The 23957-nt window shown below is 34.3% G+C and overlaps 1 protein-coding gene across 3 annotated transcripts in view; it reads right to left on the bottom strand.

The window, feature by feature from the left end:
• The window catches only part of mip40 (Myb-interacting protein 40), a 225467-nt gene that overhangs the window by 21281 nt on the left and 180229 nt on the right, over positions 1-23957 (bottom strand). For all 3 annotated transcript variants that reach the window (XM_090406878.1, XM_090406870.1, XM_090406862.1), the window contains one exon: positions 9630-9704. In XM_090406878.1, the coding sequence (XP_090263004.1) occupies positions 9630-9704 (75 nt within the window). The remainder of the gene's footprint in view (positions 1-9629; positions 9705-23957) is intronic.

A 23957-nucleotide genomic window follows, 5' to 3' on the forward strand; every position in this document is an offset into this window, starting at 1 on the left:
TGTTTCTTGCAGACAAGCAATATGGATATTGTTTTTGTAAAGCATGTATTGAAGTTCATCCCTTTTTCTCTGAGTACCACTGATATTGAGTTGCAAAATGTTAATATGGGTCCTTGTAGCATATTTCTCATCAGGAGCCCGGACTGCCGCCCCAGACGCAGTAACAGTGGTTGATTTCTTTCTATGACTCTTCATTGGAAAATTGGTCTTTTTAATTTTGTTGTATTTTATACATTTGTTCTATGTACTAGCAACTTTGAGTTGTCTTTATGGTTCGTATGCCCTGAAGAAGCCAAACAACCCAGTTGGTGAAACTTGGCATAATTCATCATTAAATTTATTGGTTTAAAAAAAAAAAAAAAGCATAATCTTATTCTAAAATTAAGTTAGTGGCAAAAAAAAAATATACTCACATTCTTGACTCTTAGAACATAAAGGACTCTCCTGTTCACATTCAAGATGGGCTTGACAGACCCACAGCAGCATCTGAAGTTACCACAAGTCTATAAAGAATGCCAGACAAGAAAATCCCCAGGACCTGACGGTCTAGGGATAGAACTTTACTGCAAGGCCTGGGATTTTATTCTTCCCATTCTAGTTATGCTACTTGCTTCTCTTCTCTCGTCAAGACACATAACAAATGAATTTGTAGCAAGCCCTACTGTCCTCATTCCAAAATATAATAGAGACCATAACTTAATCAGCAGCTGGAAGGTATTCTTTTATTTTTATCTGAAAAATACTGATATTTATCTGCATTATCAATAACAAGCTCAAAGTGGGAATGAACATAATTAAAAGTACACAGGTGTATGGAGTACCAAGTCAAGCAGTAGAATTTTATCTATTTCTGCTACGTGATCTAATCTGCTTAGTTAACACAAAAAAGCACTCAACGGCAGTACTATCAGTAGACCTTACTCAAACATTTGATAATGTCCGGCATCCCTTTCTGTTCCACATTCTCCAGCAAATTGGTGTAGGTAAAAAGCTGCTATCCGTTATCAAAGGAGTCTATGCCAATTCAACTACCAACCTCTTAGTTAATGGGTTCCTGTCAGACCTGTTCAAAATTCAAAAAGGAATCAAGCAAGATTGCCCTCTTAGTCTACTGCTCTTTGCATTGGTTCTTGAACCTTTCTTACAGGAAGTCAACAATACACGTGCTGTGCTAGGAATAAGTTTCTTCAACTATGAAGGAAAATAAGGTATTAGCATATGCCAATGATGTAGTGTTCACTTTGAACGATATTGATTCCACATACTTTTTTTTTTTTTTTTTTTTTGCATTTTGGAAAAATTCAGCAAGATCAGTGGATTAACTACTAATGCAGATAAGACAAAATTAAAAGTTTTTAAAAGTGGGATCTTGGAGGCATTCCTTTTGGACTAAACCCCAAGAGAGAGAGAGAGATATACTTGGAATTCCCTTATCCACTTACCTAATATTACCAGTTCAAGAACACTTATATAGAAGAACATCGAAACCTTAGAAGACTGGAAAATAGGGCCACCTATTTTCCAGTCTTCTAATATAGTCTTCTGTGATGTCTGTAATATTTATTATTACAAACATCACAGAATCTGAAGAAAAATAATTGTATAGTAAGCCTGTGCAATTTTTTTGTTATTTTTTGGTCCAAAAAATACCAAGAAGTTAAAAAGGAATTTCTTAAACTATCAAAGAGGCATGGAGGATTTGGGCTTCCAGTCTTAAAATTCTACTATTTAAGCAATACAGCTTCAAAAATCCATAAAATATTGCAGACCAATCACACATGTGCAGATTGTCTCCTGTACTGCCTGGTTTTTTTTTTTTTTTTTTTTTTTTTTTTCATTTTCAAATGTTTAGAATAAATGATTATAAAGGTCCAAAAGCTAAGATTGTTCTTGAATATTACAACATTCTGTGCTGAACTCTAAGACTGCTACAACACTCTGGCACTGACATTCTTTCCATTAAAAAAAAGATTAAAGAAATCTTTAATCTCTTTCGCCACGAACTTCTGCGGTTGGGTACTGACAACAAAACTTTGTTTCATAACTTATTGAAGTTCCAAGGATACCCTAACGGGGGGGGGGGGGGGGGGGGGAGAATCTTGCTTGGAGAATTGCATATGGCCGCCTTCCAGTCAATACCATCAAATGGAGGTACTTTAATATAGGAGATCCAATCTGTGACATCTGTTACCGATTGGAAACAGTAGAACATGCATTCTACAGCTGCCCTCTTGCCCTGCGTATTTGGAGCAGATTATGTAATGTGTTGGGCATTCCATTACATGCAACAGAACAGGTTTTTTATTTTTAAAAAAAAACCACCACCTGTCAGCAATAGCAAGAGAATTTTGATTTTTATAATTAATGAATTAAAATAACATTTATGGAAGGTTAGAAAGAAACATGATTTGAAAACCAGCAACATGACATCCAAATGCTTTATAATATTGTATTGTGGAAAGTTTATTGTTCAGTCAGATGATTTTTATATTTAGAAAGAAGCATTCTAGGAGATATCAAATTTTTCGCTAGGTGGTGTAGACCACCACATTATGCAATATTCACCAGGGGGAGATAAAATTCTGTCTATTTTTGCTATGTGAGGTTTTTTAAATGGTTTCATCTTCTTAATTCAATGTGTTATGCTCAATTGCAAAGGATGACTGGAGAGCAATCCCAAGCAGAGAAGGCCAACTCGAGGCAGTTAACTCAGATAAGGCTTACCACAGTCATCTTTGCACTCAAGTGTTCTTTTGATTGTTCATCTACATGAGATTTGTGAAAAAAGGAAAACTATATCAGATAGCCTTTGGCTATATGATGACATAAGATCTGAGGCCTTTTCTCCCTCCCTCTCTTATACTTTTTTTTATTTATATATATATATATATATATATATATATATATATAAAGTGAAACCTGTGTGGTATCCATAACTATAAAATAACACGTATGCCACAGTAAATAACTAACTTTTTTTAAGTGCCTTATATCAATTATGTACCCTGAAGATGCCAACAGCCTCGGTTGGTGAAAAAAGTTGGTATAACATAGTTGTTCTAAAAAAATACTTTATCAATAAATCCCAATAGAAGTCATTTCGATAGTTTTCGTGGTCAAGAAAATAACATTTTAACATGAATAGAATCCATGGGGAAACCAAAAAAAGGTACGCTGTTTTGAACTCCTAAAATGCAAAAAAGGCCAGACTATTAAATCACCTTACTTTTTTGAAAGATGTCGGGACAACAACATCATTCCCAAGTTTCTATCTTTAAAGGAACAATTCCATTCCAGACAAACTAAACATATTTATTTTAAAACATCGTTGGCACTTTTACGTGAACAGATACAACACACTAGATTTCTATTAAGCAAAATAGATTTACAATGTTATCAGTTTTTTGAAGATATCTCTAGTACTTTAGACCAAGATATATGGTCACTTCTAGACAGAATGATCAATATTAGCTATGAGAAAGCCTTTATAACAAGCAAACATAACCAAATCAAAATTCAACGATCTTTATGCAAAATGTTTTAAATCTAAACCTTCTCTGCCAGACAACAGTTATTTTTAATCTATCAGATCACGTATTAACAAAACCAGAGATCTCTATACTCAAGAAAGGTTTTAACTTTGCGATAACACCTGATCATATTCCTAAAGCGGATATCATTTGTAATATAGAAAAAGCAGTCTCGTTGTTACCGGAACCCACAGCTAATGATCTTAGATTAAAAAGTAGTATTATCCTCTCATTTTCAAGAACTCCTAACACAAACATCACCCCTCTGGAAAAAAGAACAACGTATAGTTTAAAGAAAAAGAATGATATCATTATATTAAAAGCAGATAAGGGCAACTGCACAGTGATTTTAAACACCAGGGATTACGAAGATAAAATTAGCAACTTACTATCAGATACGTTTGTTTACCATGTCCTAGTCACAGATCCAACATTAAAGAATCACAACGATACCAACGATTTATTGCATCACATGGTAAACTGGCCTACAGATTTAAAACGAAGACTGAAGTCTATGCATCCACTAACACCAAGACTATATGGCGCTCCAAAAGTACACAAAGATGGAATACTGTTACGCCCTATTGCAGACGGTATCAACTCGCCCACCTATCTGTTATCTAAACACCTTGCAAGCCTCCTCAAACAACACATCCATAATTCGGATGCTTACATACAAAATTCGCAACATTTCGTAGAGAAATTGAAGAACATCTCCAATACGGACCTACTCACAAGTTTGGATGTTACATCTCTATTCACTAACATGTGAATAGAGATGTAACAATTTCTGTAGAAGAAGTTTTCACCATTTTAGGAAGTTTGTTTCCACAAGATATCACTTCCCTGTTCCGCCATTGTTTAACATCAAACTTTTTCTTATGGAATAAAACCATATATCAGCAAATAACTGGCCTTGCAATGGGTAGCCCTCTCTCACCATCTTTTGCTGATCTTTTTATGGAGGATCTTGAAAGTAAAATTTTATCTCAAGTAGACCCTAAACCCACAGTATGGTAGAGATACGTAGACGATTTCATTGTTTGGAACCACACAAAAAAGGACCCGTTTGATTTTCTAAACAAGATCAACTCATTACACCATACAATCAAATTCACTCTAGATCTTGAAAAAGATAACCAATTATCATTTTTGGACACCCTAATTAAGAAGCAAACGAATGGTCGTCTCAGCCTCTTAGTTTACCGAAAACCCACAAATACAGGACATTATTTGCACTTTAGCTCCTCCTACCACATTTATCAGATCCTTAGCATTGTACACATGCTAAAAAAGCGTGCTTTCCGCATTACAACAGACCAACAAGATCTCCAGGATGAATTATCTCTGATATCTAACAACCTCACCATGAATGGCTAACCTCGGAGACTCTTCCACAAGATACTTTTCTCTGAAACCCCCCCCACACACACACACAAAGACAATGGGACAAAACACAGTATATTTCTACAATCGTCATTCCATATGTGGGGACAGTTTCTAATAAGTTGCAAGACTCCTCAAATCCCATAGAATAAGGGTGACTTTTAAACCTACAGAAACGATTAGACAACTCTTAAGATCTCCAAAAGATGGCCATCCTTTCTTCAAATATGCTGGAGTTTGCAACATACCCTGCTCGTGCGGTTTAAATTACATTGGCCAGACTTCAAGAAGCCTTGAGATAAGACAAAGGGAGCACATTGGAGACGTTAATAACAATAGAGAAGAAAAATCGGGGGTTTATCCTTTCATTTCTCAAGAACTAACCATATCATAGTGGGATAAAAGCACCATTCCTTACATAGAGGAGGATTTCCGCTCCCGAATTATTAAAGAAGCCACAGCAGTTGCCCGTTCGGTACAAAACCTTAACAGGAACCAAGGATTAATCTTGCCCGAGATCTGGAAGACCCTCATTAGATCTCTAAACATGCAGGAGCTGAATTATAGTGCCAATTATAGAACGTTCCTAAATTATAACAAGTGAAATCATACACGCGCTATGCATGTATTGTGCACGTTCTATTTTGTCAAATATAATTGGAATCGGTTGATTTATAGTCTGTAACAGTTTTTAGCTTTAAGTGCCTTATATCAGTTATGTACCCTGAAGATGCCAACAGCCTCAGTTGGTGAAACTAGTTGGTATAATATAGTTGTTCTAAAAAAAAATACTTGATCAATAAATCCCAATAGAAGTCATTTCCATAACTAACTTTTTTATTAGGTAAATATTTTTGTCTTATATATCATAAGACATCATCAGTACAACTAACAAACATCACATGTAATTGAGGATAACAATTTCCCAAACTTTTGGAATAGTGAGAAAGTTATTTCGATTAAAATTAGGTCTATGAAGTAAGGCTTCAGCACTTTATATAACTGTTCATATTTATATGTGGTAACTTGGTGGTTTGCCATTGGATTGTGGTTAGCATTTTCAATTCCATGTTGTGCAAAGCCAGATTTGTGAGGTTTCATAAAGTGGATGTGGTCTTGATGTTCAGGGATACATTTATTTATAGATCTTCCTGTTTGTCCATAGTAAGACAAGTTACATGAAAATGTACTTGGTATATGCCAGGTAGCGTCATTGGTGAGAGTTTATCTTTTGGAGAAGGTAGCAAGTTGTGAATTTGGTTGATGGGTTTGTAGGTAGCAATGAGTTGATATTTTCTCTTAATTTTTGCCACACATTCAGAGATGTCTTTAATATATGGAATAGGAGTCTTGCAGGCTTCTTGACTGGGCTGATTTATAGGAGAGTGGTTAATTATTTTTTGGGTTGTTATTGGACTATATCTATTTAGTAAGGCATTTCTTTGATAATTTCCAATTCTTGTTTTAGGGATTCTTCAAAAGAACAAATCTTGTGTGCTCTGGATACTCAAGACTTTATGATGATTTTTGAGATGGATGGTGAACTGATGCATTATGAATATGATGACCTGAAAAAGTTGGTTTTTGATAGACGGAAGTAGAAATAGAAATTGGGAGGGAGTGAAAATTGTGATATCCATAATACATCAGCTCACCATCCATGGTCTGGCAGGATTTTCATAGTGTATAACAGACTTTTCACATCAAAGTGATGAAAGTGGTTCATTTGCCTCAACATGCAAACTAGAAGTTCGAAAGTTGCAGTTCTTATGACTTCGTGGATAGGGTCTGACCAATGCAAGGTACTGCTTCTGGCAAAGACATACACCTGGGACCCTTAATCAAGTTTTGATCTGATCAGTGGTCAGTACAATTGAAGTAAAGAACATCAGTCAGCATCCCCCCCCCCTGCCAAGGGGTGGAAGATGTTCACTGCTTTGCATCACTTATCTCACAACTGGCATATGTGAAGGAGGAAACTGACTTTATTGTCAAATACTGGTACCCAAGAACCTGTCTTCTGGTACAACTGAGATTGAAGTTTGTTTCTAGTACAAGTTCTGAGTCGGAATGAAGACCATGTCTACTACAAATACATACAGTCTTCTGCTGTGAAAATCTGAATTTTCAACCAATTTGCAAGTGCCCATTTTGAAAGATGGTCAATGGCTTGCTGCATCTGCCTTTCTATTATTCTCATATTACATAAATAATAGAAGATGGTCAAGTTATCCATATAGAGGCTATTGTAGTTGGAAGTTATTTGGTTATCGAGTTAACATTGGCTGCAAAAAGCATGACACTTAAACTGAACAATGCAAGCATTTAAAAACTGCACAAAAATAATTTCTGCACTAAATGAAAGAACATAAACTGTCTTGTTCCACTGCACTGATATGAAGAATAAAAGACAGAAAATTTACTACTACTAAATAAATTTATTGCAAAGGCTAACCTGTTGTCATTTTAGGATAGATTATTTTCACACATGTAAAATTCATTTTTATCTTTGGGAAAATAACAATAAATAAATTGTGCAGGAAAAATATGAGATATCGAAAGATTAAGAAAGAAATTCCAAGTAGCACAGTACACGTTAAGTTAAGGGATGCCAAGATCGCTCCATAACAATTAATCCACTAATGACTCTATAATTGCTTTTAAAAGAGGTATACCATGAGTAGACATATCAATACAAAATTAATAATGGAATAAACTCACGTACAAAGATTATTTAATAGTATAATTTTCTTCTGTGTGTCACAAGCATCTTCAGTACATTAAGCTCAAATTAAACAATAATTTTATTGACCTTTTTAGTTATCTTACACCAGCTACTTAGATGGCGCTTTTTTGGAATTGTCAGTTATTGTTTAATTTGAGCTTAATGTACTGAAGATGCCTGTGACACACAGGCAAAAATTATACTATTAAATAATCTTTGTACGAGAGTTTTTTTCCGTTATTAATTTTGTATTTATAATTGCTGTTAAGGGATTAACAATGGACAAGGGTAATTACATGATAAATGACAAAATTCTGATGATGTTTTTATCCAAGAGAAATCATAAGGTGCTCTGAGTATTTCATCCACATCGGCTGGTTGAGTTTAAACCAGCACAGAGGGTTTGGAATGTAGAGGTTAACTGAGCAACTGAGATAATTTTCTTTGACAGATGGTTTTCAGTTAACGTTTTGGTTTTAGTGTGTTGAAGGTAAGGATGATGTTCCTAGTTGGAACCAGGTGCTCATCCCTACATATAAGGATTCTTCTTATGGCTGTCACCTCCTTGACCCTTAAAGACAGATCTCATTGGGAACATCAAGCAGTTCATATTATGTATTGAGAAAAGTTTTGCCAGTATAGCATTTTACAAAACACTATACTGGCAGTACAGCAAGCCTTGGACCCTGTCGTCCAGACCATGTGAAAGGAAATCTACTTCAATACCCTTGACCCTTGCAGCCAAGCACTAGCTGATTGATCCTGGCCAGGCCATTCAGGACTGCCCTTCTTGCCAAGGTGGAAGCAAAGTAGTGCAAGACTACTGAATCCCCCCCCCCATTTTACGGATGCCACATGGTGAGCTGGAAGAGAAGATAGCAAAAAAGACTCAGAAGTATAGCAAAGGATATGGGAAGAAAAGCACAGTACAAGAATATGAACAAAAAGTGTGTCGGTAACATTACTGGGAGATTTCCTCCACCACAAAAAGGCACCTCAATATTTTCTGCCTTTTCTGATCCTAGAATATTTACCCACTTCTTTATAAAAATTAAATGGATATTAAATCCAGCATTATTTAAAAGACAAACATAGAAACTATAAAAGTTTCTTATGAAATCTGACCAGAAAGCTTACGGGAATACACTCACCGATAGTTTCTATATTTGGCTTTGAAATAATGCTGGATTTAATATCCACTTAATTTTTATAAATTTGCATCGCAAAAGTGAAGCCTTTTGGCTCTTTATTTTAGTTATCTACCCACTTCGCTTATATTGTATTATAACTTCGCTCTGTGATACCTATACTTTAACATGATGCAAGAAGCGTAGGTTAAAGATCAGAGAACGAAGTTATAATCAGAAGTGGGTAAATATTCTAGCATCAGAAAAGGCATAATATTATGTTTTTGTTGGATTATGATCATGCTAAAGCAAATAATGCAAAGGTTATCAGAACAGTATAATTGTGAGTAATTGCATATATTCACTGGCTTGTTGTCAGTTCTACAGGAATAAAAGTTTAATAAAAATTCATGAGTGAAAATCCAGCAATGCAAAACTGTTAAGCATAAACTTATTGACATAAGATCTGATCTATACATTGCAATTTTTAGAAATTGCAGTTGTTCTAAAGAGCAGGAGAGGAGGATCGCCCAAAGAATAGCAGGATAGGAGATAAAAATGAAAGTTAGTTCTCATATGATTTGGAAGTCAAACTATTTTTTTTTTTTTTTGCAAGTATTCTGTAAGCAAGCACAGTTTCATGTATTGATGAGTTGAGCATATTTTATACCTGAAACATGATTGGTAACATTCACTGAAAACTGCATTTGGTATATGTTACTTACATACTTAATGTGCCAATTTTCAGTTATTCCTAGGAACACTGAGTTGTTTTGATAACATTTCCAGAGAATTTACTGAATCCACAACAACTGGCATTTCTGAAATAAAATGCTTCCAGAGAAGAATAAAATTTCTCACCTCTCAAAGATAGCTTTCAAAATTGCCCCACTTTCCTTATATCTCTCTTCATTTGCCATTGCTGCATGTTTCCACCTGGAAAATAAATGCTGATTTAATTTCATATGCAAAATTATTATTTTTTTATTCTAAGTCATTGTAGCATCAAGTTCAAGCTGTTTTGAAGGCCAGCACTGTAGAGCTGGTTGCGGCTATAATAGAAGAAATATTACTATACAAATATTAGCAATAATAATATTCATATTTATAAATATTAGATGCATGCACCTAGCTCACCCACTTGAACAACTGCTAGACGATATGGTCCAATATATACAACACACAGTCTGCTGAATTCACTTTGATGCATTGCTTCTGTTTACATACAAATACAGCTGTATTTGCTATGCTGATTTCAAAATGATCTGCATCTTCTGTGTCATGTAAGGTATTTTCACAATAATAAGTATTTGTTTATTTTTAAACTCAACTTCATATACTTTAACCTAATGATCAAATAAGCATTGTTTTGTAAAATCAATACTTTTATTTATAAGAAGGAAGTCTAAAGAAACTCTTCTTTCTTTTGTGTTTCAATAGCTTATGTAGTACACTCAGTTTTACTTTATCAACACCAACAGTTAATCAACCATGGGGCTTATGCTAGAAAATCCCTGGTACTTTCTTTCCTCTTATTTCTGATGAAATCTTCCACTCTGTTATTCAATCAGTGCCCTAAATTAGAGTTTAAGAAATTAACCTTAAATATAAGTAGAATGGCATCTGTGTGCTGAGGCTTAAGTGCTGTGAGGATATCATGTTGGAGGCTTAATGGAATATATACAGCACTAGGAATGGATTAAAACTGATTTTAAAACTTCTAATATTTCGTCTCAGTCACTGAGACATCTTCGGGGATTACAAAAAAATTAATGTAACACACACTCAAATACAACACAATACTAAGCCAAACACGTGGGTGGCTCTAAAGTCCTATCTAGGTGGTGTGCCCTCTATGGGTGATTGTAGGTGGCCTAGAATGTAAGGTGGGATCTCTGATAATTAATGTTTCCCAAATTTTTGGAAGTTTAATGCAACCATATTTATTTAGATTTGGTTGATTTCTGAGTGCTGCTGCAGATTCTAAAAATATTTTTCTTTCTTTTTTTGAATTTACTGTGGTGAAGCATGTAGTTTTTTTTTTTTTTTTTTTTCCCCCAGGATATCCTGTGGGTTGTATCCAAAACATGGTCTGCCAGGCCAGACTGACCATAGTCATGATTGCAGATGTACGATTTGTGTTCTTCTAAGTAGATGGTTGCTGATCTACCTGTCTGTGCAGAAACAGGGTACTTTATAAACTCCAGGCACTGAGAGAGGAGGGAGCTGATCTTTGTTAGAATGGATAAGGATAGCAAGTTTACGGTGAGACTTAAATGTGGTGTGGAGGTTGTACTTTTTTAAAGACTGGCTTTTTCTTGGCTATTTTTTCTGATCTGCCATGAGTGTGTGTTACATTAGCTTTCTGTAATCCCAGAAGATGCCTCAGTGACTGAGACAAAATACTGGAAGTATTAAAATCAGTTTTAATCCTTTCTCAGTGATGTATATATTCCATTAAGCCTCCAAACATGAGATAGAATGGCCTCAAACACACAAGGATTGTTATGTTTACACAAAAATGTAAGAAGTATTCGAAACAAGAGAGCTGAGTTTGTTGCGTTGATTGAGTCAGTACGTCCAATGATAATTGGAATAAGTGAAACTTTGTCTGAGTAGGATGTGATGTCAAGAATAGAAATAGAAGTATATATAATTTTCCAGAAGGATAGAAATGTGAAAAGAGGAGGGGAAGTGCTGTTAATGATTGCAGAGGAATTGTGTCTGTAAAGTGTGGAAGTTGATAGTGCATGCACAGATTTTGAATCTGTGTGGTGTGAAGTTTAAATAAACAGCTTAGTATATCTGATAGGATGCTGTTATAGGCCAGGGAATGTAGAGAATACCAATTGTGAAATGTTTAGGCAAATTAGTTAGGCATGTAAAAAGAAGGTGATCCTGATGGGAGAGGTTAATTACAAGAATATAGAATGGAAGGAGGAGATAGTATGGGAACAAGGAGAATGAGTTTGTGGAATTTCTGAGAGATAAGTATCTTAAGTAGCATGTGATTGAAGCAACCAGAGGTTTTAATGTTTTGGATTTGGTGATAACTTCACAAGATGTGGTTGTTAAAGAGGTGTTGACACTGCTGCCGGTTAGTGAGAGTGATCATGAGGTACTTCTTTGGGAAGTGATGAAACAAGAAAAGGTTACTGCAAAAAATGGATACATATGGAAGTATAAAGCAGGTGATTATAGGAAGCTCTGTAGTCAGCTAGCATCAGTATATTGGATAGATGAGCTAAAAAGAAAAGATGTTGACAATGCATGGAAACTCGCAAGGCAGTATCTGACAAAGGGAAATGCATAACTGCATACTCACTTGTTAAGTGAATAAATAGAGGAGGAGTGAAATCAAGCAAGTTATGCTGGAAAAGAAAATGTTGTGGAGGAGGTACAAGACAGTTGGCAGTGATCGGATCCATGAAGAGTATAAAGTGCAGGCTAGAAAGGTGACGAACATGGTAAAGAAAGAAATGGTGCAGTATGAAAGAAGATTGGCTGGTCAGGTCAAGGTTAACTCGAAGGAATTTTTCTGCAATATGGCAAGCAAGAGAAAGAATAATTATGGCAGATTAACATTGATGAATAGTGATGACAGCAAAATAACAGCTGAAAAGGATATAGTGGAATTATTGAATGAGCACTTCATCAGTGTATATCATACTGGTGTAAATGATGGGTGCAATATATAGAAGAAAGGCAAGTATTAGGAGAATTGGAAGTGAAAGAATCAGGGGTGTATCAGATGTTGGTTGGGTTAGATAAGGCTGTGGGAATGGATGACATATCACCACGTATTCTTAAGGAATGTGCACAACAGTTGGCTATGCACTTGATCTGGTTATTTAATGAAAGTCTTGCAGTGGGTAGGGTTCTTAAGGAGTGGAAAGAAGGCAAAATAGTACCACTCCATGAGCATGGTTCTATGACAGAATTCTCCAACTACAGACCAGTCTGTATAACTGGAATTGTGGTTAAGATTTTGGAGAAATTGGTAAGGAATAGAATACAGGATTGGGTTGATGTAAATACCATTCTTTATGATGGTCAGCATGGACTTGTAAAGGGTAGGTCCTGCCTTAGAAATTTACTTGCATTTTATAAGGTAACAAGTGTGTTAGATAAAGGAGAATCATATACAGTGATATTCTTGGATTTTGCAAAAGAATTTGATAGATTGCATATGATAAGGGTGTACAAGCTGCAGAGGATAGGAAGAGATAGTATGTTAGTTAGATGGATCAGAGATTGGCTGTCTGAACAATACCAGCAGGTTGTGTACGATAGACCAGTGTCTCAAAAAAGGAGGGCAACCAGTAACCCAGGGTTCTGTTCTTGGGCCCATGCTGTTTATCTTGTTTGTAAATGATATATCATGTGGATTGACTGCAGATCTTCAGCAGTTTGCTGATGATGCAAAATGGGGAAGAATTATAAGTAGCACTGCTGATGTTAATTCCCTTCAGGAAGATTTGAATGGACTTTTTATTTGGACAAAGGAGTGGGGTTGTAGTTTTAATATCAATAAGTGCAAGGTTTCCAGAATTTCTGCATTATGGAATGCAGAAATTCTGTACTATATATGGTATAGTATGATGGAATCATACTGCAAAAAGTGAATGAGATTAGAGGTCATATTGCTAGTATTACAAAGGCTGCACATCGTATTGCTGCTATGATAAGAAGTATTCTAACATGTAGGGATAAAGAAGTGGTTGTTCCACTGTATTAAGCACTGGTCAGACCACACTTGCACTACTGTGCTCAAATCTGGTCTCCTAGTTTTCAATGTGATGTGGAGACGTTGGAAAGGGTCCAGAGGTGAGTGACTAAGACAAAGTCAGAACTTTGGAATGCTGGCTATGGAGGGAGGTTGATTACAGAGTTTGGTGAATAGGAGGAAAAGAGGTAATATGATAGAGACATTTAAGTTAGTGAGAGGATTTTATCAGATTAATCCAGAAGGGATTGTAAAAAGAGTAGAAGGTGAGAGCGTAAGAACCAGAGGTCATCCCTGGAAGTTATGTGAAAGCGTGGTGAAGAGGGGTGCAAGGAGTAGATTTTTTACATGGAGAATTGTCAGCAAATGGAATGCATTCCCAGAATATGTTGTTAATGCAATAAGTGTTTAGGATTTTAAAATTCTATACAATAAATATGTTGTCAGTTGAATGAACCTCCCATGATGAGCCTGACGACTCCATGGAAGGTATAATAATAATAATAATAATAATATCATATTCCAAACTGATTTTTCTTGAGAATATTTTCACATGCTCAAAAATCAGGATCTTGTTTTTACATTTTTGAAAACATAACCACAAACATGCATAACTAGATACATTTGTCAACAGTTATCTCCCCAACAGTATGGAATTATAAGAATCTTGCAGAAAGTTTTTCCCACTTGGTTAGGAATTAAACTTACCACAAAATTATATTCTTATTTAATCCTTTATCCAAGTATAAGCAAACACAGTTTGCATATTAAGTATTGTCACGATTAGGCTACTTCAAGGATCTTGACTTATCAGCCTTAGCATTCAATAATGCAAAGCATACTTTCTTTCAGAAGTGTACATTGCTATGCATTATGGGAAGAGTCACGACTCGCACTAGTTTCAATTTTTATTTAATTTATTACACCTTTTCACAAGTAGTGAAAAAGTGTAACACCTTATTATTAAAATACTCTGAATCAGAAATAGTTGTAGAAATTTTTTCCAATTAGTTGGAAATTATGGGAAGGGTAGTAACCCTTCCCATAATGCATAGCAATATACACTTCTGAAAGGAAGTGTCTTGCATTATGGATACTTGGGTTCATGTGAAGTCATCAGCCTCTACATACAGCTATGTTGCAAAAATACTTCGAGCACCAACTTTGTTTGCTTATACTTGGATAAAGGTTAAACAAGAATATAACTTCTCAGCAAGTTTAATTTAATTATAAAAACCTTCTTCGTCACAACTAAGCTCATTTGTTCTGATAATAATACCCTCACTACTGAATCTGACACATTCACAATTTAGTGGGACTGTGGTTAGCTAAGAAATTTTTAGTAAACAGATATGCTCCCCACCAAATCAGAAAAATAACCTCAAAACCATATTAACTCCTTTCAAAAACAGACACCTAAATTCATTGTCATTCCATATATATACAGGGTGTTCGGGATAAATTTGACATATTTATAATTAATTATATTTTTCCGTAAGTTACATGTATTAACACACACTTCTCTTCATTTAAAAGTTTGGACCCTTCTTCATTCATATACAAGATGTCAGAAAGGATGGATAGCTGGAACCCACCTGAATCATGGAAGAGAATAACTTGTATCATGATGATTCGTGCCCGCCATCAAAATAAGGATATTACGACTGCTGCCCAATGCTCCCTGAATACAGTAAAAACAATCAGGCATGAACTAGAGACTTGCAATGGTGACTACGAGGATGTAGCAAGAAGAAAGATCCCTAGCAGACGATCTGATTGCGTTCGTACAGCAGAATTCCTCGCAAATCTGCAGGAACAGGTGTTGAAGAACCCTGGCATTGGAATTCGGGCTTTGTTCGTGGAGTTGCTAACTGTAGTCAAGCCCTGGATAACAAGGGTAGCCAATGGTAGGCTGTATGTATGGCAGCAGGATTCGGCCCCTTGCCACACCTCTGGGAAAAGTCAAAAATGGTTGTCTGAAAATTTCTATGACTTCACCAGTCCAAATGTTTGGCCTCCAAACTCCCCAGACCTTAACCCCATGGATTATTTTGTATGGGGCGCAGTTGAAAAAGACACCAATCGCACTTCCAATAATACACAAAAGCCCAGTTAATGGATAAAATTAAAACAGTTTTTGCGGCCCTTCCCAGGGAGACTGTAGCATCAGCTTGTTCGAGGTTCCGAAGCAGAATTGAAGCTGTGATCGATGCTAATGGTGGTTATTTTGAGTAAATCTTGTTGATAGTATTGTAATTAACTCTGCCTGTAATGTTTTTTTGTCAATTCATTAAATTTAATAGATACAAAGAAGATTTTCTTTTTCCTTACGAAACTGTCAAATTTATCCCGAACACCCTGTATATGGGGAATATCTGAAAAACTAGCAAAACACCCTTGATCAAATCATACAAAAAATTAGCATCCCTTATTCACTTTCCCAAAGACCAACTATAGTCCCTAAATCTTACACCGGTGTATACCTAGTACCCAGAAGTTGCAAGCTATCAGGAAAGCAAGATGGTCAATATCAAAATCTCCAAGCATAAGGACTATATCCGGTAGCACGACTACCACATCCACTCAGTACTGACTAAGAAGCAGATATAGTTACAAAAAAGCAAATGGATGTGGATAAATAAATAATATGAATAAATATTTAATAGATGTAAAATTTTTGCCTTAGTATTGAAGGCATCAGTACAATCGAATAATGAAACAATACATATGAGAAAGCAGTGCTTTTTTTGGATCACTACAAAAATGGTACGGCATGCTGGCATCTATATTAATAACAATGCAGTACATTTAGAAATTTGTAGTATTTGGTAATATTTTTTACACGTTTACCTAGTATGCAAATAAGCTAGTTATTTAATGAAATTTACATTTTTGACTATGTCAAATGTTAAGATATTTGTTATATAAAATTATTAAAAATTATATACATTTTACTTATTTTTTATATACTTATATAATAAAGTTACATTTAATAATCTGTGGGTTATATACTTAATTTGATGTTCTTATCAAAAAACATTATCACACTATGAAATAAACATGTCAGTATTTTTTGTTTTTTTCATATACTTTTAATTCTCAGTATTTCCTGCTAGCAAAGAATAACTATTAGCACCTATTGTTTTACATAAGAAAAGGTTTGCAAGTAACAAAAGAATTTTAAAAAAGCACCGTCATCAGTCAATAAAATTTCTAATTAAAAAAAAAGTACATAGCCAATATATACAGAAAAAAATTTGGAATTATTAGAGAAGTGATACAATAATATCATGGTGGTGTTGGGGAGGGGGGGGGGGGGGAATAACCAAAGGCAATCAAATCTGTTTAAATCAGAACAATGTAAAAAGCTTTCAACTTTCTTTATAGAAAAATTATATACTTGGTTTTAATCATTTACCCAAGGAAGTAAACCAATGTGTCATGTGCCTAAAATATATATACATCTGAGCTACCTGTTCCCATTATGCATAGTATTTTGCATCCGAAAGGGTGTGTGTTTTGCATTATGGGATATATACTAAGACAAATGATATGAAGTCATTAGCCTCTATATACAAGTAGCTCAGACATGAATATATTTCACTTGCAAAACATTGTTTTGCTTCCTTGGATAAAGAATTAAAACCAAGTATAAAATTTCTTGGTATCTTTAATGTATTCCATAAATCTATTCCTGTATAGGAGTTCAGTTTTCTTCCACAAGACTGTGTTGTAGTTCTGAATACAAGATTTATGTCCTTCAAACTAACAGCAGTAAATATACCTGAACGACCAAAATAAGACAAGTCACAAGAGCAAGGAATCTGGCAGACATCTGGAAAACTAAATGGAAGAAACTCATCCTCAGGTGAAGAAAGAAAGGTTGAAATTTTCCTGACAGAATGAAATGATATAACGATAAGAAACCTCAGAAATTTAACAATACATTTTCTGATATTTCTTTAGCATAAGAGGAATACAAGTGATTTCTTCCTGAGGCAAGAAGTCTAAAACTGAGAAAAGCTCTGATAATAAATGACTCACAGAATCCATTAAAAAGATTATTTCATGCAATCTAACTTCTGAAGTAATAAGCCATCTGTAGAGTAGAGGACTTGTTATTTCATGACCTTATTAACTATGCTCGTTGTAATGTCTTGAGTCTCGATGTAATGTTTTGACTAGGAGGATGTGATGTAGCAAGGATATAAATCAAATCCAGAAAGGCTAACTATTTTTTCCCCCACTTCTTCGAAAACTAACTGAATCCTCAGAAGAATTGCCTTTATTTTTGAGACAAGTGCTAAATCCAATGGAGAACAATTCCACATAGCAAATATGTCAACCATGTACCAGTAACAGAACTTAAGCATGGCAGAAAATTATAAAGTAGTTAGCAAGTATGCAGGAGAAAGAGGACTTCCTACTGTTATACTTTCAATCTGTTGATATAAATTATCTTGAACACTAAAATAACCTTGATAATGTCAGATTGGAAATATTATTATCAGATCAATGGTATCCATTAAATGAATGTCAGTGAAATGAAAGACTATATCTAAGCTAATCATAATATCTAAAGGGATTAGACAAAGATCATGCATTTTGTTTTTGAAGTTTGGATACATATCAAGTTCTTAATATGTATCCAAATAAACCACTCCTTCTATAATTATTTTTTTTCCTTTATTTTTTTGACTAAGGACTCTTATACTATGCTCTGGACACTAACCACAAGTTGTACTAGAAAAAAAGCTATTTTACTTCTCTGCAGCAAATACAAATATGAAAGACCAGTAGCGCACTCAGGATTTAATCTTGGAGGGGGGGCCGAGTTGAGTAGACGATTTGAGAATGCACACTACATTGCATATGACCTATGACTGTGCATCTGCAGTGATTGCCAATACATGATATCCGTGATCTCCTCTGGCCCGGCTCGGGCAAACGAAGTAGCGCTCGGTCCTCAAGAGCACTACTTCATTCACCTTGCATTCACAGCGGCTGTGATTCCCGAGAGCTATAGGTTCTTCCCACCTTATGTGGCCGCTAATTCATAAGTAGTATAGAAATAGAAGACACAACATAAATAAAAAAAATAATTTTAATTAGGAAAAGATTTTTGGAAATTTTTGTAGTGTTTTTTCCTTTTTCTTTTGAGGGGACCAGGGCCCCTTGGCCCCCTTCCTGGGTGCACCACTGTGAAAGACTATTCCAAAATCTGTCTCTGCTTAAAAAAAAAAAAAAAAAAAGCACATTGACAAATTAGGATGTATGCAATTAAATCAATCCAGAAAACGCTCAATTTCAGAACATGAACCCAACAGCCAAGAACATCCAAACCAGGTGACACTACTTAGAATACAGAGCATACAATGCCTAAATTTGTTAATTATTTTTATTTCATTTATTTTTTTGACTAAGGACTCTTATACCATGCTTTGGACACCAGCCACAAATTGTACTAGAAAAAAGCTATTTTACTTCTCTGCAGCAAATACAAATATAAAAGACTATTTCAAAATCTGTCTCTGCTTAAAAAAAAAAAAAAGCACATTGACAAATTAGGATGCATGCAATTAAATCAATCCAGAAAATGCTCAATTTCAGAACATGAACCCAACAGCTAAGAACATCCAAACCAGCAAACCAGGTGGCACTACTTAGGACACAGAGCATACAATGCCTAAATTTGTTAATTATTTTTATTTCATTTATTTTTTTGACTAAGGGCTCTTATACCATGCTTTGGACACCAGCCACAACTTGTACTAGGAAAAAGCTATTTTACTTCACTGCAGAAATATAAAAGACTATTTCAAAATCTGTCTGCTTAAAAAAAAAAAAAAAAAAAAAAGCACATTGACAAATTAGGATGTATGCAATTAAATCAATCCAGAAAATGGTCAATTTCAGAACATGAACCAACAGCCAAGAACATCCGAACCAGCCAACCAGGTGGCACTACTTACAACATAGAACATACAATGCCTAAATTTGTATGATCTGTGTCAGTCCTACTTACTTTATGTAATACCTATATTACATAGGTGTGTGTGTGTGTGTGTGTACACACACACACACACACACACACACCTGAGAACTTGACTCCCTGGAGGTCTCTTTTAATAATAATATGCATGTATCTGTTGTTCCCTGATGATGCCCATTCACTTTGGCAAAATATTATTAGTATATCATTTACATGATAATATCCTTTAAAGTAGCAGTTATTAATTTCTTCCATCCATAAGGACAAACTCCAAAATTTTCCATATTTCTATTATGTCAAAGTAAACTATATGTTAAAAAGTGTCTAAAACCACATTATTTTTGAAAGGAATACCATCCCTAAAATTTTTATTTATTTATTTTTTAAATATATAGCACATTAGCACTGGAGGTTTTTGTTTGTTTGCTTTTATTTATTTTAAAACTTTAATTTCATTTTTTAACTGAAATTAAAATTAAATTCATTTATTTATTTTATATTTTTATTTTACACAATCTCTCAAGGGACCCTGTAACCCCTAGAGAGCACGTTCCCTGGGTGGAGGATAGGGGAGCCCACCATGTGTGTGTGTACATGTGCGTGCATGTGTGTGTGTGTGTATATATATATGGTGGGTTGTCTGAATATACTGAATAAGAACTCGTGGACCAACAGGGCCATAAGGGACAATCATCTTGATTGTAAGGGAAGCGGCACTCCCATGGAACCCTAGCTGGATCTATCCTCTCCTCCTACTTTGAGGAAGATCCACTTACTTTAATCTTTCCTATAAGGCCTTATCAGCCAACTCTTCTTACTTTATGACCCTTATGCTATTAGAGTACTCGAGGGCCATGGGGTCTTTTCATTTCTGGCCTTACAACTATGCCCTCTCTCTATAAACCTTACTATATTTCTTCTATAATCTACTCTTTCCCCTTCAATATACCCTATTCCTCCTATGGGTTTAAATTCGGAAGAAGGCTAGTTCAGTGATAGGGCTGCTAGTTCAGCAGCCCTACCACTGAACTATTCCATTGTCAGGCTAGTCCCCTGACATGGAGAACATAATCCTACTTGTAAGCTGACAGAAAAAGATAATCGGATTGAATCTGTGGGAAATGACCCTGGAATGGAAAAGGGAAAACGAAAATGGAAACGACAAAATATAATACACATAGCAAACTGAAATGCAAGAACAATAGCATATAAAGAAATAGAATTAGACCAGTTATTAAATGAAAGAAATTTTAAAATAGCAGTAATCACTGAAACAAAAAAGAAATTAAAACGAACTATGAGAACTGAAAATTTTAATGTGATATGCAGTGGAGTCGACAGAGACCAAAGAGCACAAGCAGGAGTCATGATTTGGATTCATAACTCCCTTTCAAAACAGTTAAAACATTATAAATTATGGAATGAAAGAATAATAGAAGCTAGAAGAAAAATAGATAGAAGCTATTTAACAATAATTGGTTTATATGCCCCAGAAGAAGGAAGAGAACAGGATAATATTGATTTTTATAATCAGCTACAAAACATATATAATAAAAGAAATAAAAATGATTACATAATTTTAGTAGGAGACTTAAATGCAAGAATTGGAAACACGAAAATTAATAATAATATAGGAATACATGGAGAACACACTCTAAACAGAAATGGTAAAAAATTGATTGACTTTGTAGTTTATAATAACCTAAAAATAATGAATTCCTTCTATAAACATAAAGACATACATAAATATACTTGGGCAGCAAGAGGATGGAAATCAATATTAGATTACTTCATATTAAATGAAAAGACATCAAAATTTTCACTAGATGTTAGAGTTCACAGAGGATATGAAATAAGCAGTGACCACTTCCTTGTTAAAATAAAATTAAGATTACCACCTAAATGCTACAAGTAACAAGAACAGAAAGAAAAATTGAAACGTTTGTATATAAAACTAGACTATTGAATGACACAAATGTACAATGGCTATATGAACAAAGAATTAACCAATATCTAGATAAAATAAAACAAAATGAAGAAATAGAAATAGAATGGCTTAATATAAAAACGATACTAAATGCAGCAGCAAATGAAAGCTTAGGAAAGACTAAAAAATTCAATAAAAGAAAAAAACTGAAGATCTGGGATGATACAATCAAAGAAATAATCAAAAAGATAAAAGAAGCCTATCACAAATGGTTAAGCAGTAAAAGATTAGAAGATGAAATACATTATAAAAGAATAAGAGCCATAGCTAAAAGAGAAGTCAGAAAAAGACAGAGAATCATGGAATAAATTTGTTTCTAATTTAGAATATGATTTATATAAAATAAGACCCAATGTATATAAGATTTTGAAACACCTAAATGCAGATACCAAAGAAAACATAAAATTAAACACTGAATTAAAATTAGAAGAATTTCTAAACTACCACACAGAACTGTGGATAGACAAATATTTTAAAAAAGACAACTGGCAAACAATTAACGAAAATGAAAAGGAAATAACTGAAGAAGAATTAGAAATCTGCCTGAAAGAAACAAGAAATGGAAAATCACCTGGAGAAGATAAGCTGGTTCAGAACTATATAAATACGCAGGAACAAGATTCAAAGAAAGACTCTTATTATTCTTAAATAAAATTTACTCAACTGGTATCCCCCCTGCCCCCCAATAAATTGGAAAAAAGCAATTGTGATTCCTATCTTTAAGAAAGGTAATAGAGATGACCCTAAAAACTATAGAGGTGTCAGTATACTAAATTCCTGTTACAAAATATATAGCAGAATCTTAAATAACAAACTAATGAAATATTCCGAAAACTTTATTCTAGATGTACAAAATGGATTTAGAAAAGGACGATCATGCATAGACCCAGCCTTTTGCCTAAAATTAATAATAGAGAAAAGAAGAGAATATAATTTAGAAACACATATTGCATTTATTGACTTTGAAAAAGCATTTGACAAAGTTAAAAGAAACATTATTTAACATATTAAAAGAAAGACAAATACCAAATAATATCCTAAACACTATCACAAGTATATATGAAAAGAATCAAATACAAATAAGATTAAATCACAAGCTGTCATATACAAGAGAGATAAACCAAGGGGTCCGACAGGGATGTCCCCTCTCAGCAACTCTTTTTAATATCTACTTAAATGAAATAATAATAAAATGGAGTAAAAATTTACATCAAGGAATTAAACTTTCACCTACAGTTAACTCAAACATCTCCTCGTTGCAGACAACCAAATAATAATTACAAATTCTGAAGATAACTTACAGAAAGCTATTTTAAATCTTAAATGAGATATCCAAAGATTATGGTATGATAATATCAACGGAAAAATCAAAAACTATGGCCTTTAAAGGACAAGATCCAGTAAGAACTAAAATAGTAATAGATAACAAGATCTTAGAACAGGTGAATTCATTTAACTACCTAGGATGTATGATCACATATGAAAATGAAAAAGATATAAACGTAAAAATTGCAAAATATTTAAAAATAACAGGTGTAATTAACTCTAGATTTAAACCAAACCTAGTTCAAAAACAAACCAGGCTAAAAGTATGCAATACATTAGCCTTACCGGTCTTAATGAATGGAAGCGAAATCTGGACAATAAAAGAAAAAGACAAACAAAGATTAACAACAGCAGAAATGAAGTTTATGAGAAAAACTGCAAAGTATGCCCTATTTGATCACAAAAGAAATGAAGATATTATGAAAGAATTAAACCAAGAACTAGTAATAGAAAAAATTTAAAAATATAAACATTTATGCTTATATTAAAAATAAATAAAAATATGGGCAGAGCCCCCCCCCCCCCAGTTCAATCTATAAGTTTCCTTCAAACCAGCTCAGAAACAGTCTTTCTTACTACCAATCAATAAAGGATACTTAACTATTCTTTTTCCTTACTGGAAAAAATGACATGTGCAAGGTACTTGTTTATCAAGTACCCTGCACATGTCATTTTCCTATTTTGGATAGACTGGTGTTCTGCCTTGATTAGAATTGAAGAACATCAAGACTATATTACATTTTTGGAATCTGAGCAGTCTGGTCTTGCTTCTCATGCTATTGACAGTAGGCACAATGTTCACAGAATTCTTTGGAACCAGACAAAACTTCTTCATTTCAGCAAGTTCAGACTCTAGCATCTTTTCCTTGAAACATGCTGCAAAATCGTCCTAACCTGAACCAATCAGACTGTATGCCAATATCCAAGTTTTGGGAAGTGATCACTATTAATTGTTCATAAGTTGTTTTTTTTTAATTAATAATTATTTTAAATAATTTTTATCTACACAACTTACTCCAATTATTCCTTTGAATTCTAATAGTGTAATATCATAATTCAGCTGCAACATGAGCATGAGCTAATATATGTAGGATTTATGACTCATTTGATTCATCTTTTGAAAGTAGTTAAAATCTCCATGATGTCCACATAATGTTG

The sequence above is a fragment of the Typopeltis vanoorti genome, chromosome 2 (genome assembly GCF_054136105.1).
Source record: "Typopeltis vanoorti isolate ZY-2024b chromosome 2, IOZ_Tvanoo_1.0, whole genome shotgun sequence".
NCBI lineage: Eukaryota > Metazoa > Arthropoda > Arachnida > Uropygi > Thelyphonidae > Typopeltis > Typopeltis vanoorti.